The sequence below is a fragment of the Rhamphochromis longiceps genome, linkage group LG18 (assembly GCF_057381845.1).
Source record: "Rhamphochromis longiceps isolate RC_006_pf linkage group LG18, R_longiceps_female_GT1.1, whole genome shotgun sequence".
Lineage (NCBI taxonomy): Eukaryota > Metazoa > Chordata > Actinopteri > Cichliformes > Cichlidae > Rhamphochromis > Rhamphochromis longiceps.
The window spans coordinates 19,171,033-19,190,522 of NC_140574.1; the positions used below are offsets into that span (position 1 = coordinate 19,171,033).

Genomic DNA, 19,490 nt, shown 5'->3' on the forward strand with positions numbered 1-19,490 from the left:
GGTGACTGGGTGGGTGAGGAAGAGCAGGGAGAGCTGGGGATGGTCGCATCCTGCCAGCAGGGAACGAGTCTTAGAGATTCAGAGAGAGAAAGAGGGAGAGAGAGAGAGATGCATGAGGCTGTGACGTTAATGTCCCTCAGAATCAAATCGATGGCTGTCCAAATCCTCAATGAGCATGGCCTTAAGCTACGAAGCACAAGACAAGCCCAGAACCAGATTAAACCCACTCGTTACCGCAGTCTTTGTTCACTTCTGGTGTCTGGTGATGCATTCAGTGCATCAGTGAGAATGGGTGGAGGATTTCTTAAGAAAACGGATTACAACCGGATACCAAATACATGCGAGAGATAGAAAGACAGAGAGAGGAGAAGAAAAAAAAAAGCTTATGGCATTCATATGGATACTAAGAGGATGAATGTTGGTGACAATGTAAGTGTCTGAATGTAAAGGCAGGAGAAACATCACTCATGATCCCTTCCTTTCACAGACTGAGGGGCTGACTGCAAATGCACTCTCCCTCTCTGTCTTTCTCCACCTCTCCTCTTATCTGCTTTTCCCACCATCCCCCCGCTCCCACCTCCACATCCAACGAGCTCCTGCGCCTTTATCCAACTCCTGCACCTTTAAGGCCTCCAGACTCCAGAGGAATGAGCATTTTAACACCACCATTAAGGTCAGGGCCTAAATTATTGATCTGCCACCTCTATCAGCATAACGGTCACGTAGCCAGTATCACAATCTAACCCTCGGCCAGCTCGCTGCAGCTACCTCAATTAGAGAGAGATTCTCATTACAAAGAGAGACGGCGAAAGTGAGAGAGAGCGAGAGAGAGAGGGAGAGGAGAAATAAAAAGAGAGAGAGAGAGGTCCACGTCGGATGATGAAAAAAGGGGACAGAGAGCATTCTTTACACCCACCCTCCGCCTCCTCCTCCTCCTCCTGCCCCCAGTCCACCTCCTCCTTCCCCTTGAAGTCTCCCATCATCTCCCCAGACAAGACCCAAAGATGACAGGTCTTATCCTCACCAAAATGCGGGCGATAAGGCAGCTGTAAAAGAATAATAAAAGAATAATGCATGGAGGATGAAAGAGGAAGGCAGACAGGGAGTGAGGCGGAGAGAGAAAGAGAGAGAGAGGCAGGCCAGGGAGGGGGCAGCAACATAAATAAAGATGCGGCACTGTAGGGCTGGATCTCCTAATGAATTCGGAAGGTCCTGGATCAATAACATCAGCACGCTGACGACACATCACAAATGCCAAAGGAGCCGTCCGCTTCAAGCGGCGCCTGAAGAAAAACAGACGTTTACTGCGTGCCTCTTCTTCTTCGCAAAAATGACCGAGAGCGTCGGAAATCGTTGAAAACCTCTCTTTTAAAAACGAGCCGAAGTCGTGAAGTGTGTGTTTGTGCGCGATACTGCTGCAAGGAGCATCAGGAAGCAGGAAGCAGCTTTGATGCTTGGTAATGGGGATGATTTCCACCTAGGAGATGCGGTTGATAGTGGCCGTGCTATCAGTGCCATTAGTAATGCTGATGACAGATGGTTTCTTTGTCTCTATTCAGATTTATTTTCACAGCTGTCAGAGGAAAGAAGAAACACACTGAGTACATCATTACCCAGAGCAAATAGCCTGAAATGAAACAATCCCTGATATGACGGTCAAAATGTCTGCTGATCTGTGAGGGGGGGGGGAATAAAAACTGGAGTATATGTTAGAAAGTGTTATAGCAAAGAGTCTCTTAAAAATGGATCAAAGCAGAAGTTGAGGTCGGTCTCGAAAACGTGCCCTCTCTCCCCATTCGCTCATACACAATCATGGCCTAATGGCATCCATTAACATAATTGCCAACATAACTAGTGTTCCGTGTCTGAGAGCCGTTCCCCAACTATACGGGGAAAAAAATACAGATACAAAAAGATGAGAGGAGATGAAATTGAGCCAAACTGGGACCATCCCCAAAAACATATTGTGGGTGTTCAAGCTGGAATCGCCTCCTCCTCACCCGCTTTTCAAAGCTACAGCGCTTTGTGGAGACCCCCTGGGAAGACTCTGGCATCTCAAGGAATGTGATGCCAGTATGTGTGTGTGTGTGTGTGTTAGAGAAAATTTTTTGTATGCAGCACAGATAGCGGGTGAAAGAGCAGAGAGCTTCCTTCACATGTTGGTAGCTGCCTCTGCGTTCAAAGATTGGGCCCCGACGCACCAAACACAACCTGCCAGGCGAAATGAAATTCCCATTATTTTTAATTAATCCCTAATTAAAATATATTACTCCACAGATTCCACAAATCTCTCTTAATATGCAAATGTGGCCAATTCAAGGATATTTACATGTCATTAATTAAGGCAAGCACATTCTCTTAGTCTAATGAGCTGTGGCCCGGGTCTGCCAAGGAAAACTAAACACTGGGCTCAGGAGTGAGTAAGCACAGCCACGGGGGGATGCCGAGTCTCTGTTGAGTCAGGACTATCAAACACTAATGCCGGGGTGAAGTAGACAACAGCTCTGCTTGGGCTCACAGGAAAAAAATCCACCCTGAAACAGTCTGACATCATTAAAAACTGCTACCGGTGACGGAGCTTACATCTGTGTGCTTTTCTTTTTTAACAGCTCGCGTGTGATCTTCTCAATCCTGAGCATAACTGGCCAAACGCAGCAGCTGTAACATCAAACTGATGCACTTCAGCAGAGCTCTTTGGTTGCTATATGCTACAACTTCATGTACTTACATCTGCTGAAAGTACGGCTTAAACAAATAACAGCCTTTCAGCGCCGGTGAACAATCTTATGTTACTCTTTGATTTTGTTTCAGCTCCTTACCGAGGCCCCCTTTTTTACGACTACGTCAAAGTCTGAATTTTATCACCATGACGTAGTTTTTCAGGGATTTTTTTTTTTTTTTTTTGCATTTTTTGGAAACTTTAAGATCTTTAACTAAATTTAAAGGTGTGAGTTGGAACAGTGTTCGGATGCATAGCAAAGAGAATATTAAATTACTACTCTGAGATACAACCCCATTCCAACACTGGGAATGCCCCACAACACAGGACAGTATACGTGTTTACCACTGTGGACTATGTCAATTGGCATTGTCTTGATGATATAAGCAACACCTTCCCTGCTCCAAACCCATATTTAGGTAAGTCAGTATTAATAATGCCTTCACCATCTGCACTAATGCACTTGTGCTATCATCACCATGGATGTTCACTTTTGAACTGTGGTGCTTATGTAAAATTCAAACTGAACGCTAATTAAAAAAATTACATTAAAATGGCTCAATTTCAACATTTGAGATGTTGTATTTACAGGTCACAAATAATATTAGACAATCACTGAATTCTTTCTTTAAATGGCAACCTGTCTGCAGCGTACTGCCTCTCTCCCAGTGACATCCGAGACAGGCTGCAGCCCACCCATCCCCCCTTCCCACGCCTCTGAATTGGATAAGCAGGAAAGGAAATGGATGGATAGATGGATGGATTGCTGGCACATCTACTGTATGTCACTCGAGTTTTGAAACCATGCTCTTGCTGCACTGCATGTCAGCAATTTGACACCTTCACTGTTTACTCTGTATTCAGGAATTTAGAAACTGAAGTATTTACACCACAAATACTGTGTAACACATGTCCTTCAAGTTTTGCCATGAAAAACTGCCATGAAGCAATCTGAGATGTTTAGGGAAAAAAATGGAAAAATATTCACAAGTCACTGAAATATGCAACAAGGACACGCTTCTTCATTACAGGCCTCATAAAAAAATGAAATCACCTGCACCTTGACCAGAAACAGCACTGAAATTACACTAATGCTAATGATCCCGTAACATATTCAAATGCTTGAAGGGCAGACCTTATCCAATCATCAAACATCATAAATGTTTATACAAAAATAATAAATGATAACACGCATACACAAATGAGAGGACACTTGAGAAGCAAATATCAATTAACAATAATAATTACTGCAACTGGATAACAAACTCACATTCTGGAAAGACCTTTTATTGCTCATGTAAATACCTCCAACCCCTAAACACTCACCACCCTGCAAACACATGGCCCCCTTTTTTGTGCTACTGTGACGTCAAAGCCAATTGTCCATTAGTAGTTTAAAGTCAGCCCTCAGGGACCTCCTAACAGCATCGAAGCCCCAATCAACAAGTCACTGGTGTGATGTATTTATAAAGTAAATATCCAAGCTTATTGGATTCTTCCTTTGACCACCTCTTCATCAGGTCATTTTGCCGAATGTAGTTGTTTTCGACTTTTTAAACACTTGCCTGCTTTTACAAAATCGTAATTTCATACTTTTGTGTTATTTTACTTATTTTACTTTAACTGCACACCAGTGCATGAGGAGCATCAATCCCAACACCAGCTTCTTAATAATTAAAGAGAATATGTGTAGTGTATCCAACCATTTCCCCAGTTGTTACATGGATACGTTTCATGAATATCATGTTGTATGAGGTGATTTGAAGGAGAGTGAGGAAATGAGCTGGGGTAAGATGTACCTTGCTCATCTCCTTGTTCTCCCCTTTTCCAGCTGCTCTAATTTGACACCTTGAGCTGGGGGAGGGTGGGGGCGATGACGATGGGGCGGTGGGCAGGGTTAACTAGGTGGGGGAGTGCAAAGACATAGCGGAATTCATTAAGAATAGCAACCTGTCTCTCCCTTCAACCTCCCTCTGACGGTAATGATATCCGAGGTTAGCAGAGAGCACACCAGCCAGAAGATGGGAGGAGAAACAAAGACAGAAAGAGGGAGAAACCGAGAGAATGGGGAGCTCCGGAAAATTAGAAAGACCTCAAATACATCTATTTCCAGTGGAACAAGTTCATGGTTCAGCTCGTACATCGGGCACTTGCACTGAACCATCTCACTGAGGACCCTGTTTGCCTGGTTGCTTCTGAGTGTATTTCTGCATCCTGTTAACATTCACATGAAATGAAAGAGGTTTCAAAAACTGTTATTTTGCCTCTGACAGTCCTAATGCACTATGATGACATACCAACAACCAACTGCAGACCTTCGAAAAACCCATTTACGCCACACTTTGTAGGTTGGATGGAGTGCAATCAGACCTTTTCAACATTGTGATTACCACGTACTGGCACAGTAATCTGTGGCTGAGGAATTGGCTGGCTAATGGCAGTTTCACATCAGCCATCTATAGGGACCTTGCAGACAGGTAAAGTGGTAGTTGCAAGATATTGAAATGGCCAGTGCCACCTGGGATGAAAGGCCTTTAAAAAAAGTATTAAGAACTTATTTTTTCCCCCCACTAGAAGCAGAGGCACTGAGTGTAAGTCGAGCAGCTTTATCTCTGCAGTGACTTAAAACATCAAACACCTCGCTTTCCCTCACAGCCACCGAAGCTGCAGCTTGATTTTAGAGCTGGAGGGGGAAATGATTGAGGGGTGAGAGGGGAAAAAAAGTTTCAAAGCTGAGCTGAAATCCTCGCTGAAACAGTGTCCCGAGACCTTTCAAACACTCATTTCCATTTATCTAGCAGCGACATTTTTCATGACGTACTCTCTGGCAAACTATCTGACTCATAAATCCAATTCAAGCCTATTACTGGAGAACTTTTAAAGCTATCCTTCATTAATGTTAATGGGGGTTTTTAGTGGAGGCCAGTGGTGGTTAGGACTACATGGCTGCTTTCCCAAGCTTGTTTAACAGGCTCCAGACAGAGATGGATGCTTCTTGCAGTCCGATAGGCTCTCAAAACCATCTATCACCCAGAGGACCCACCCACAGAGCTGGCGTTCCATAACAAAGGGCAGGCAGGAGAGCTCCTGATTGACAGCTTTATGCGTGTGGTGGCTAGTCAGACAGCAACGAGGAGACACGGTATCTGTTTGTGGCCTTGGGGCTGGCCCCCCTTTCTGAAAATGAGTTGTGAAGAACAGAACAAAATAATGAGTGAGCAGGGGAATCGATCAATATGCCGACACGCGAGATAAATGAGAGAATCAAACACACGCACACACACAGAAAAAAACCCCATCCCTAATGCTGCTGAGTAGGTACAAAACTAATCAGGCAAATGAAGCTGCCTGAGCAACATAAACTGTGAATGGAGAGCAGTGTTAAGGCATAAACAGTTATTATCACAAAGATCATTACCCTTACACCTCCAGACTCACTAATTACCATGGTAAACAGCCATACTCTAAAAATGTATGGCTGGAGCATGCAGTAAAACCCGCTGCAACATGTAAATGCAGGTACGAGTCACAAATAAAGGGCTAACGCCCTGCTCAAAAACACTAAAATCTATAATAACATATATTTTAAACAACGTTAAAAAAAAGGGCCAAGTGATTTGCTTCTGTCACAGCTGCAATCATTTTACGAGAGGCCACAGTAGCTCTCAGGGTGTATATATTCTCGAAAGGCAGACCAAAAAAAAGGAAGGGGGTGGGGTGTTTCAGAAGAGACACACTAAATTTGGACAGTAAGTAGTATCACCCCGTCTGCGCGGTACACCGCACATTCGCAACGCCCCATTTAACCGCACACGGCGCTTCCCTCTACTGCCTTCATTTGCATACTTCAGAGGGGCCCTGACGGATGAAGACGGATGGGGCAAAATCAGCCTCACTGAAACAACTGTTTTATCAAGGTTAAACTATCCAAGAAGCTCTTAACCCCCACGCCTTTATCACACTACAGCTCTCCCAATATCAATCTATCAATATGATCTTATCGGGAGGGAGGTGGGAGAAGACGCTCTTCATAAACTCAAGTAATAGGAACATAAAGGAATTTTATGTGTTTAGGGGAGGAGACTGCTAAACATGGTGCTGAAGGACATCAATAAAATCCAATAAAACAGGCTGCAAGGTGGTGGCAGCAAAGCCAAATAAAAAATATTAGAAGAAGAGCTGCTCCCCTGAAGGCGTGAGAGGCATGTGCGGAGTCACAGGGTCGTCGCTTCATATCTTGTGAACGACTCGTGAAAGCATCGGCGAGAAAGCACTAAAATCCTCCTTTTACAACATGGCGTGGGGGAACCTGCACATACTGTCATGCGGTCTGCCTCAGGGAAGTCTGAAAATAAATTATCCATGTACGCTCACTCACTGAAACTTATTCAATGAAGTGGTAATAAATGCATGTCTAATATTACTTGTCTTTGTGTCACGTGACCTAGTTTAACGTAAAAACGAGAGGTCTTGTTAGGTTAAACTAACACAGTTTGCCTTCCTGTAACAGCAGAGGCCATGCCTGTGTGTATGTGTGCACATAGAAAGTGAGGGATTTCGAAAGGGTAGTCCATAAACCTAGACATGAAAATAAGAGTAATTAATAATGCACACAATGGGAAGATTCCTATAATTCTTCAAATGAAGTCAAGCTGACTACACCCAGAGAGTGACATCAGAGCATCTACCCCTAACCTTCAGGCCTACCCGTACCTATAAGGTAACTTAAGTGGTAATTAGACTTATACTGGAGGTTTTTGCTAGCTTTTACTGCCTGTGACGTTTATTCACACAGATATGTGAAAACACAGATGTGCAAGTTAATTTATCATGTCATTCTTTTTATCTTCATAGAGAGACAGCAACAAACGGCTGTTCACGAACACCAAACAAATGAATAATAAATACATACAGGTATTTTTCTTTTTGTAAGCTACACTTTTTATTGTATGAGATGCACAGTTTCAGTGTTTGATGAACACTTATTTACACATATTCGTAACAACAGCGTGCACATGTAAAGTACCCACAGTATCAAAAATGTACACGTAATGTAATGTTCCTGTAATTTCTTTCAAAATTTTTATTTAGCTTTTATTTAAACAGGTATTCCCATTGAGACTCGTTACAAGAGATACCTGTTTCAGGCAGGTACAATGTACAATTGTACCAGTTAAGATAAGAGATAAGATAGAACTTTATTAATCCCTCGGGTGGGTTCCTCTGGGAAATTCGACTTCCAAAAAAAGCACAGCAACGACCAAAGTTACAGTTACAGAACTGTTATATATATATATACACACACACACACACACACACACACACACACACACACACACACACACACACACACACACACACACACACACACACACATATATAAATACAGAGACAAATATAAATAAAATATACAAAGGGGATAAATAGAATAAATAGGAATAAAAAATAAAAATACAAGTGAATTGCACATTTCAAGTATTGAGTCTATTGCACTGTTGACTATTTACAAAAAGTATTGCACAAGGTATTGTACAGTGAGGTGCAGAGGCACTACAGCTTAGTTGTTCCCCCAGTTAAATGCCATGTCACCTTTCATTTTGAGATCAGCTACTACATATATAATTTGTAAGGATTTGAATGTTTAAAAATGCATTTTAAATGTCTCCCAGAAGTTATACAAATGTCAATAATCCTAGTAACCAAGATTATGATTTTAAATATTTCCTAAATAATGTCGTAAACTGTAAGTATATAGTTTATATCCTTCGTTTTATCCAGAATAATTGCATCTAGGAAGAGTTAGGGAACATACATACACTGTGATCATCAGTGCCAAAATACTAAAACTACTAAAGACCAATAAAAACTACAAAAGACCATTGAAAGCCAGCAAGTCTTCATCTTAAAAGCACCAACAAAGAGCAAACCTTTGATTGTAATTGGAAAGCTTGTCCAGCAATTGTGGGCTGCTGCTCCAACTTAAAGTCAGCCTTACCCACTAACCATGATGGTGGAACAGTTAAAATGCAGTTCTTCTGAGGATATGAGAGACCCAGAAGGAGAGTAGAGACAGGGAAGATTTGAAATGTACCCAGGTGTCAACCTATTCAAATAAAAGGATCTTCAAATCAGTTCTGTATTTAACAGGTAGACGGTGCAGAGAACAGTGCAGGTGTGATTCTTTTCTCTTTTTCTGGTACCAGTTAGGAGTCCTGCACCAGCTGCAGGAATAAGATGTTTATGTTTGTTCCTCCATACTAAGTGCGTGAACACCTGAAACTTTTGTAACAATGCCAAAAACAACCTTGCGGCATGATGGCATCCAGGGTGGCAGTATTGCCAAAACAACACAAAAGCATCACACTGGCAAACTGTCAAACAAAGATTAAAACGATATAAACCTTACACAAGTTATGTTTCGATAGGCTCCAGCACAAGCACTTCTCAGGTGTCACTAGCACAGCGTTCACACCACATTCGGAGCATTAAGACAACTTTTATGGCCCAGAACAGCTGATGCAATTACAAACTGATACAGAAAATAACAAATTGCTAATAGCATAAAAATACCCATAAACCCGCATGAATATACACAAATCATAAGAGCAAACTACCTCCTAACTTTTAATCTTTTGAAGGGTAAAAACGCCGTTAGGAGCGGCTCGGTAATAAATGAACAGAAGTATATAATTTGCTGATTATGCTCAAGTAGAAAAAAGAAAATGACAGCAATTAACATAATTTCAGTAGGAGTTAACTGTCCAGAACTAACATCGCCAAAGGCAAGCTGGCAGACAGAAGGCACAGTGGAAATCCACAGCTTTCACTCTTTGGGTAGGGGATACAGATTTTTTACTGTACAGGGAAGCAGCAAGGAAGCATCACCGCATTATCAATCCTCATGGCTGTTACTGCGAAAATTGGGTACATATTTAACCAAACAGAAAATGGTTTGGTTAGTTTTCACGCTGAAAACATATAATAGCAACGAGGCAACGGATATCTACACAAAACAGATTAAGATAAAACTTTGAGTCAAACCTGCTGACGATTGAGAAAATCGGCGCTGCTTCTAATGTAATTTGAGTTTAACGACATTTTATATGACACGAGTGGCATTAATGTATTTCTTTCTAACAAAAAAAAAAATCTTTCACTCTAACACCCTTTTTTGAAAAAAATCCTGCATGTTGAGGTTTCCCTTTTTTGCCTGCCTCCTTCAGAAGCAGGCTTAAGGGCCCTTATCTTACTCTCAGAGATGGTATTTACACTGCCAGGTGGCTAGGCCAAGTGCTGACCTGTGCTAACATCCGTGCTCTCGCCCCACTGTGCTAAATGCTACCTGTGGTGTCACATTTGCCAAGGGAAGTGATCCAAAAACTGCAGGAACCCCGCGTCTCTATAGGCCCCACGGAATTAGCAGCAACAATCCCCAGAGACAGCCTGCCTGCCTGTTTCTGCCCCTGCAACACACACTGTGACACGCGCGCAGAAATAGTACATACCGTACACCGCACTGAAGATTGCCAGCAAGAGACTGTTTGATTTTGCAGCCACAAAAACAACTCTTTGTGTGGCTAAATTTATCATCGCTCTCCGCCACAGTATTTGTGTCTTTCTCTACAGTTCAATATCTCTTCTCTGCTTTTTTGTGTGTGTGTGCGTGTGTGTGTCTGCATTGTTCTTTGTCTGTGCCTTTCCTTCCAGCGAAGGTGCCGAGGTTACCAAGGCTCATCTGTGGCCCCTTTTGTCTCTCACGGCACAGGCGAGGTTTATTAACATAAATTAGAATAGCTCACCGAGAGAGTACCTTGTCGCTATGCGTTACCCACGGCAACCTCTCCTCCACTCTCAATCCACCTGAGCATGTGCATGTGTGCACGGTTGTGTGCGAGTGTTTGTGTGTGACATAAAGAGAGAGAAAGATAGAGCGAGAGAAAGAGAGCACACACTCCCCTGCATCTAAATGTGAAACTCTGAAATGAGGGAGACACATCCACACCCATCTCTCCCCTGTCCTGATTAAAATAAATGGTGCTATCTGCACTGCATGACTCACTACACCATGGCATTACTATCAGTAATTGAAACATCCAATCACTACTGAGCCATCAGCCTCACTGCTCTCCCCCATCTGACTTTGTGGCACCTGATTGAACGTCACACTGTATGGGAAGTAACACAATATATGCCCACGAGTTTATCCGAAGAAATGTTGAGGAGAGACACAAGAGTACCGCATCGAATAGCTGTGTGTGGATGTACAGTACATATTTAAATGTGTGTGTGTGTGTGTGTGTGTGTGTGTGTGTGTGTGTGTGTGTGTGTGTGTGTGTGTGTGTGTGTGTGTGTGTGTGTGTGTGTGTGTGTGAACCACTCAGCATCCTAAGCAGATATCTAGTGAGAGTCAGGCAGCCTCATTGATTGGTGTTGATTCCATCTGGGCAGCGAGCAGCGACTGACAGTGGATCTAAGCCGCTGCGAAAGGCAACCATTAATCTTGGTCCTGTTTAAGCAGCATGTATTAATTTGTGTCATTTTTACTAAGTCAGCCAGGGAAGAGTGCTTGCCATTTTATGTTTGACTGTTCATCGAAGTCAGGGGGTCCTTTGTACGACCCCAGCATGCTGCCTACACACCACTTACATTTTAGTGGCAGGGTGCCAGGAAAACACACCTCCATCAAGAAAATCTGAATATGTTATAACTTACATTTTTTGGCACAAGAAAATATATGAAAGGTATTTAAAAAAAAGGCCAAAAAACCCCCCAGTATAATTCAAAGGTAGGAGTGTATGGTTAGAGCCCCATGAACATATCAATAATAAGATCTGCAGGTGTTTCAACACCAACAGTATGAGGATATATGCGTTTGCCAGTCACGCTGCGTGAAGCAATTCCATGAGACTGTGGAAAATCCAATCAAATCCAAACAGCACCAATAACAAAAACAATGGGTGAGGCAATTGCAGTTGCAATAATGTCACCAGAGCTGTTTTGTAGACACTAAAAGCTGCTCTAGAGACAAACATCTGATAAAAAAGAAACTCCACTCTGCCATAGAGCAAATTTCCTCTCTAAAGCAATTTTATATTCGATAAGTGGGAAGGCATTCTTAGCGTAATGGATCTGAATATGATCTCTGTCAGAAAACTAAGAACACAGTCTTGAATAAAAGCCCGGCGTGCAGAATGGTCAGCGCTGCTGCATCAGATAACCAGACTGAAAAGTGCAGGAAACAAACTATAGAAAGAGACGCAATGAATTCATATTTCTCTTGGATAGGTGAGCCGATAGCTCCGTCTTTCTGTCCCTATTGCCCTTTCAGCGAAGGTGAAGCAAACAGACGTGGACGCCAGTTTAACTTGTGACTACGTAAAGAGGACAAAAACAGTGGAAAGGTAAACACACATTATCATTGTTTTTGTGTGCTAAAGAGGGCGAGAGGTCTGTAAAAATAAGGAGTGAAAGCAAACATATAACAAGCCCAGCAACATACCTATATCTCACACACAGACACACACCCTTCCCATACATCGACACACAGAATATGACCATTCTACAGCCAGATCTGTTATCACGGCTAATTACAACTCCCACCTCACATATACAGGGCTGTAATTAGCCTCTTAAAACATGATTAACATGTCTCAATTAAGCCAGTCAACATTTGCATAATATATTAGCTGTCCTAATTGCAAGTGAGTTTATATCAGAGGACAGGAAACAGCAAAAATACTTGCTGTTGCCCCTGAAGTGAATATGTAGTGAGCATAAATATGAATATAGAGGAAATGCCAGTGAATAAAAGGGAGTCCGGTCTATTTACACATGTCATAACTCACTTCAAAAGCAAAGATAAACTGACAGTCAGCACATCCCCTCTCCGACTATACTTATAAAAATATACTACATGTTTATTATTATTCACTTAGACGAACATTTCTGGTAAGTAGAGGAAGAGTTTTCCGATAAATGCATAAATCAAAGCCAGGCAATATTTTTCTCGGGAAAACTTCGCACACATTTTGAAGTTATTTATTTGAAGTTATTTATGAGAGAACAGGCAGAGTCCTATTCAGCCTTATTTCCGTGGAAACTAAAACATAGGGGGATAAACTGCTGCTTCGGCACTTCCAAGCCGGGGACAGATATACAGTCTCCCAGCTAGCGCGGGGAAACCAAGGACATAGCCATTAGTTTCAGGACAGCGCCACATTGGAGACTAATGCCTCCATCTGTCACTGGAGATGAGAGGAGGGTAACAAAGAGAGGCAACACTAACCCCTGAACTCATCATGGACAGCCATGTCAATTAAATACTGAAAAACTGCAGGACTGGGAGCCATAGTGACCAGTTTATCCACGGCTGAATTGAGCCCAACCAGTACCTCTCCAAGTGTTTAACGCTAATGTTACAGAAAACGGTAATTTGACATTATCGCCGTGCACCTTTGGGCTTATTTCAGTCAAGCAAAGCAGATCTGACACCACTTATTTGATTAGTAATTAGTGAACAGTCAAAGTCAGGATCCATGATGCTCAATACTGCTATTTACTGCTATACTGATGTTACTGAATATGATCACTTATTCGTTTCACTCATTTATTTAAGCAAAATGCCAACTCTTGTTGGCTTCACCTACTGCATTAAGAAGCTTTGCTGTTTTTCATGGTAAATAATACATATTTTCAACAGCTGATCAAACAAAACAAAACATCTGGATATGCTGCCTTATCCCATCTGGATTTTGCAGTGATGGCATTGGACAAATATGTCATCTATTGGGGACTGACTAAGTCTACTGCTCAGTGTTACACTTTTTTTTTTTTCCAGTGCTCTGCTTCCTTAATTAAAAGCTTGGTAAACACAAGTTGGTGCGTTTTCCTGCACAGAGATGCTGATGGAGATTCTCATTGGTATGATTACCAAGCTAATGCTAAGTATGCTATCAGTTGCTACTCATCTCACCTGGTCATTTACAGGCTGCAGTGTGTCCTCGTTTTGCTGTTTTGTTTCAATCCATTAGACTGTTTTTTAAGGTTAAAACAAAAACAATCCCATATAATCTGAATTACACATTGGCAGCCACCAGTTGTTGGGTTGTTAGAGACCATTTGGTCCAGCCGGTATTATTGGTTAAACTATCATATAGTTTCTAAGAACTCTAACTGACAACATATAGAACCAAAAATCAGCTTTTCTACAATGTAAAACATTATTTTCATAATAAAATTAGTAAACTTTAAAGTTTACCTCAAACTGCAGTAAGTTACAGATTTTCTCTTGCTTAATAAACTACTCTGAAAACAAAGTGTTATGCTACCAAAATGAGGTACAAATAATAACCCGACAGTAAGTCGCTGTGCACCCACCTTTACCTGACATATTTTACAAAAGCAGGTGCAACACATTTATATCGCAAGACAAAAATCAAGTCCTTACATCATTTTGTAAAAAGTTTATAAATTCACCAGATAACAGGACTTGAACCCTTTTTTATTTATTACTCATCCCCAAAGTAACTATCCTTTGCTCATACTGAGGCTCATTAGCTTTAACCACTTTACCTTTGTTAGCTTCTTTAAAATAACCATGTTCAGGGGGGATTTAAGTGTCTGATTAAAGTTTGTTCTCACTAAAGTTTTTCTGATTGTCCCCCCAAAGTGCACACACCACTTTTTGCCTGTGCCACTGTGCCCAAGTTTTACATGCAACGAATCAGGTCTGGACTGAGAACACTGAAAATCTGTGCCTGGCTGCTTGATCTGTGCATCTCTACTATCAAAGAGTACTCTTGAGCCATCAAAACAAAAGCCGCCTTCTTGACACTGAAAGAACAACATTTGCTCAAGAGTTCATGACACCTCCAAAGTGACCAGATCAACACCACTGTGAATATCTAAATTGTGTGTACACGTCCAATTAGCGGCACATGCATGGGGAGGAGGGGGGGTTGAGAGCGGAGGGTGGCACTTAGCGGGATGGACTGATTCAGCAGGTCTCCAGCTTTGATAAGTTCAAGCGGCGTAATGCATTATCCGTCTGATCACATTAGTCATGCAGGAGCTCGCCATCTGACCCGAGCCTGCATGGGAGTAATGTGAGGCTGCTGACAAGAGTGGCCTGACGAAACGGTCGCAGGCCCACAGATAGACAGAGAGTGAGAGAGGGAGAGCGTAGGCCTGAAATCTGACACCCAGAAACACTGACTTGGTGGCTGGCTTCTCTTACTTAGTCAACCTGTACGTGCCAGCTTGTCTCGCCGTAATGGTTCCACACAAACAAAGACGCTCTCCGGTTCTCTTCACAGGATGTGAAGCAAGCACAGGAAAACAAATTCTAAGTGCTCTCAGGAACTGCAGAAACAATGATGATAGTTTAAAAAAAGAAAAAAGGCGAGAGGGGACAGAAGACGGGCCAAACAACCCCGGTGTCGAAAGGTACGACTGTAAGTCGTAACACAAATCTCTGTCGCTGCTTTTCCATCGGCCAGCGTGTGAACCTGAGCTTGTTTAAGCTTGCTAAATACTCTAAATCTGTGACACAGGAACGACCCCTGCGCAAATAAACAGGGTGTGGGGGTGTGTGAGGTCATCAGTTAAGGCCTGCTATTGGCATGTGCTCCTGCCTTGTTTGTCAGCTGCTTGCCAATGGACACCTCACTGCTCTAATGTCCCATATTGCTGCTGTCAACACTCGCACCACAAAGAAGAGGCGCGTACAAGACACACACACACACAGACACGTGAACATGCAGCACCTATAGATGACGTAAAGAAGAAGGAGAAAAAACACTTCCTCTCTTCAGTTAAAGGTCGAGGAGAAAGCGTTGCTTCAAATCTGCCCTGCTGTACTCATCGCCCCCTGCTCGCTCTTCTTCTCGCAGACACTCTCACTGCAACAGTGTAAAAAGCAGGGAGAAGCTGACTCTTTATAAAGAATATAAAAAAGGCTGACAAATTACAGGCTGTACTCCGCTCGCATACACTGCACTCAGCACATTTGGCTGTAAATGCCATGGTGAAGGTTTGAGTCATTTTCTCTGTCACTGCAGTGAAAGGATTTTCAGTTTCGTCTGCACAAACCTCCTATGGGCGAAGATGAGCCGCGGCTCAGCTCTTCAAACGCAGACAGGGAGGACACAGAGAGGCAGCCATTCACTCTTGATTCCCTCACAAATTGCTTGGGTTATTCTTAACTTTTTATACGTCGTTCTGTCGCCATCAAAACAATGTAGCTATTTAGAGCTCGCTGATTTGTGGTTTGGGAGAAATGTTCCCCAGCCACATTTTAAGTAAAAATAACTGATCCGATGCATTAAAAAAAAGAGAGCGAGAGAGAGAAAATGTAATCCACATTGAATTGAATTATGTTCCTTTTCCAAACTTGGTGCTAAGCGGAGGGGAGGGCAATTTGCAGTCTGGGGGGAGCCTCTCTCGTCAGAAGCCCTGTGAAATCCTGGTTGCCAAGAACGGTGGGAAGAGAGGAGAGGCAGGGGGGAAAAGCCAGGAAAAGGTCCAAGTCACTTTGTTCTTCTTTTTGGAAACGAACTCTGGTTGAACCCGGGGAGACGCCAGACAGTTTACAAAGAGCCAGGCATTACTCTCTCACTTTTCCAAGCCTTGCAATTTAGAAGCAGGGCCCCAGCCTGCTATAGCTTCTTCCTCATGGGCTTCACGTTTTAAATGTGACGAAAATCAAGTGTCTACACGTTCTCCCTTCATTTTTTTTTTTTTTTTTTTTGGAGGGGGGGCTGTGCCAAACTGACTCATAAGAGTGAAGCTTCAGTGAACAACAGTTCATGTTAAATTAATGAAAACGGCATTGCCTCCATACAGCACAAGCCCCGTGTTTATTCTCAGCTGTCTGCATGGCTGCGACGCGACAACCGAGCAGCCAAAGTGACAAGGCTCTCTCAATAATCTCAGACAGCTTCAAAGTTGTGTTCACAGATAAGGTTATATTGGATCTTTTGTTTTATTTCCTCCCCTTCAAAAGCAGCGCTCTGCCACATCCCTCAGAGAATAGTCACAGGCTTTCATCATGTGAGGAGCTCTCCTTTTAATCTGCTGTTAAGAGAGTAATAATTCACACATTCTTTTTCATGACTTTGACCCAGGCTGCGAACATAAACAGAAAATCCCCCTGACCTGTCTCTGCATGCAAAACAGCTCACTTCAGCAAACACCATCAAACTCGGCCAAGGAAAACAGAGAAGAGAGGAGCGAGAAAGAAAGAAAGAAAGAAAGAAAGAAAGAAAGAAAGAAAGAAAGAAAGAAAGAAAGAAAGACGGTCCCAAAGAGGCCCAAATGTCCAATGACAGCGAGCTATCCAGTGTCAGTGAGGTTTGTGAAAGAAAACATGATGTAAATACATATTTACTGGTTTGGGAGAGTCAAGTCTAGATAACCGTGACCTCTGCTTTTCTTTAAAAATGCTTCAACGATCAAAAGAAGACACCAAAAAAAGAGAGAAAAGAAAACAAGTGATGCTGACACACAAGGAACTGGCCATAAAAGTGACCTTACCTGTTTTCTCCTTTATTTCACATAAGACGTTGAAGAGAGCCGGTTTCATTCTGTGGCAGTTGAGTGCATGTTTTCTAAAAAAACAAACAAAAAAACAAAAACAAAGGAGGGATGGGGGGACAGGACACCACTTTCCAAATCAGTATTCAAACAAGTGGCAACACAACTGAACTTGCTGAAATCCCCGAAAGGTTACATTTTCCCAACATATATCAGCTGATTGTACTTCAAAGCATGCAAATATATAAAACTTACAGGAGCCAAAGCATGGGAAAAAATATATTTGTTAAAAAAAATCAATCCATACTTTGTGGGTATAATTCTTTTGAAAATAATTTAAATGCACAATGCATGACTTCAAATCTTTGGAAAACACAGATTTATCCTATGCAGCATCCAATAAAATTCACTCAGGTACTACAACTTGCCTCAAATGTTTGCTATATGTATATTTTATTGCTAGTGCAGGCTATAGAAAGGGATCTGCAACATGTTATTACAGCATAGGATTACAATGTAAGCTCCTTTGTAACAAGGCAGAAGACTCTCACTTTGACTGAGGTGCCTCAGTGCTCCACAGCTAAAACACACCCCCGTGTCAATCTCATATAGCCACGCAATCATTTATAGTTTCGATATATTACCTTAAAAAAATGACAGAAAAGTTTTTGCAAAGAATTTACCACGAATCGTGACAAGTTTTTAGGGTCTTTCTTTCGCTTTCGCGCAGTCACGGCACTTCGGTGGGCGTAATTGCTTTCATTTAGAGGCAGTCTTGATCCGAACCACAATGTTATGATCTCTCCCCCCCCCCCCCCACCCCCTCTCCATCCCAAATATTTCCATTTTCACGTGAATAAATAAAGTGTTTTGTGAAGCCTCACCTCGCCTGTGCTTCGTCTAAGCTTTGGTCTGTGATGGTCATTATTTGCTGTAATATATCTCCGATGTCCTGCTTTCTTCCCTCTCCGTCCGTCCCTGCCGTGCCATCCTGCATATGCTGCGCCAGGCCGGGGTGTCCGGCCATGCCTACCCCGTGGGAGTGCATCAGCCGAGGCTGCTCGTCCATCCTTGACCACGGTCCCTGCTGCCTCCACTCCAACTTTTAAAATTTTAATATCAAAGAGGGGAAGAGAGGAAAAAAGAAAGAAGAGAAAATATCCTCGGAAATTCCTCTGGATTCCTCGGTGTCTCTCTCCCAGCCCACTCCTCCTTTTTCCTTGGTAAGCTTTTCTGGATTTGGGAGGAGGGAGACTGACAAACCCTCTCTCTCGCTTTCTCTCGGTCTCTCTCCCAGCTGGTTTAGGTGAAATCTGATCTGAATCGCTGCTTTAGGCTTTGGCCACTCCTGCACCGCTACTGTAGGGAAGGAAAAAAAAACAGGATTGAACATTAAAGGCTCCTAATGTGATTAAAAGTGGAGAGCGTTGTGCTCCTCTTATGAAACCTCCGATATACTCAAGAGCTTGATGCGCCAAAACGCGCTAAAGACTCAACTTGCCTTTGAAGGTTTTGGATACAAAGTACCACCAACTGTTATTGTTTCGCTTATGTCTGGTAACTGACTCATAATCAGAGTGTGGATGAAAAGCCTCCGCCCCTCGAGCCACGATTGGAGAAGAAGAAGCGCGCAAGTCCCACCTCGGTCCTCTCCGAAAACGTCAATCATCTTCCTCGGGAAGGTGGGACACTGTAATAAACATAAAGAGATGTGACCGGACCGGGTGGCAATACAGTGATGGATCGAGGGTGCATATGTAGCCTAATAAATAATTGTGAGTGGCAGTGGAGCTCTGACCCAACAGGACAGCATGGTGGTGCTCGGAAAAGACACTCTGTCATCCGGACTATATATTTTCCTGCTGAATATTTACACCCGTGTAATCAGTCAAAGGAACAATAAATCAAGATGAATTTATTAGAGCATAGAGCAGTTTGTGGAAAGCGTTTTACAAGTCTTGAGTTGGAATATTGGACCACAAGAGTCGTAACAGAAAGCGGTCTAACTAGCAGCCTTCCTCCTTTGGAATCCAACACAACAGCCTACTTGTGAGAGCAATAAGAGCTAATGCTATTTAATAATATAATATATAATAAAGATTACTCCAACCATCAGTTACCCAGTAACAGAAAATGAATCTCATAAAATATCTGGATAATTGATTAAAAAGAAATGTGATCATTTTTCCTATCAGTTTACAGCTGTTGGGGAGTAATACTGCTGGCCAAAATAATTACT

General features: G+C 42.6%; 1 protein-coding gene across 5 annotated transcripts in view; it reads right to left on the bottom strand.

The window, feature by feature from the left end:
* The window catches only part of pbx1a (pre-B-cell leukemia homeobox 1a), a 51,697-nt gene extending 32,802 nt beyond the window's left edge, over positions 1–18,895 (bottom strand). For 2 of the 5 annotated variants that reach the window (XM_085390445.1, XM_085390444.1), the window contains exons 1-3: positions 18,753–18,894; positions 18,136–18,610; positions 17,252–17,325 (exon numbers count right to left, since the gene is read on the bottom strand). In XM_085390445.1, coding sequence (XP_085246571.1) covers positions 17,252–17,325; positions 18,136–18,320 — 259 coding nt within the window. In that variant the 5' untranslated portion in view covers positions 18,321–18,610; positions 18,753–18,894. Of the gene's footprint in view, positions 1–17,251; positions 17,326–18,135; positions 18,687–18,752 lie in introns of those variants that run through there. The other 3 variants (XM_085390441.1, XM_085390447.1, XM_085390442.1) reach the window with 3 other exon arrangements.
* Between the last annotated feature and the right edge of the window lie 595 nt (positions 18,896–19,490).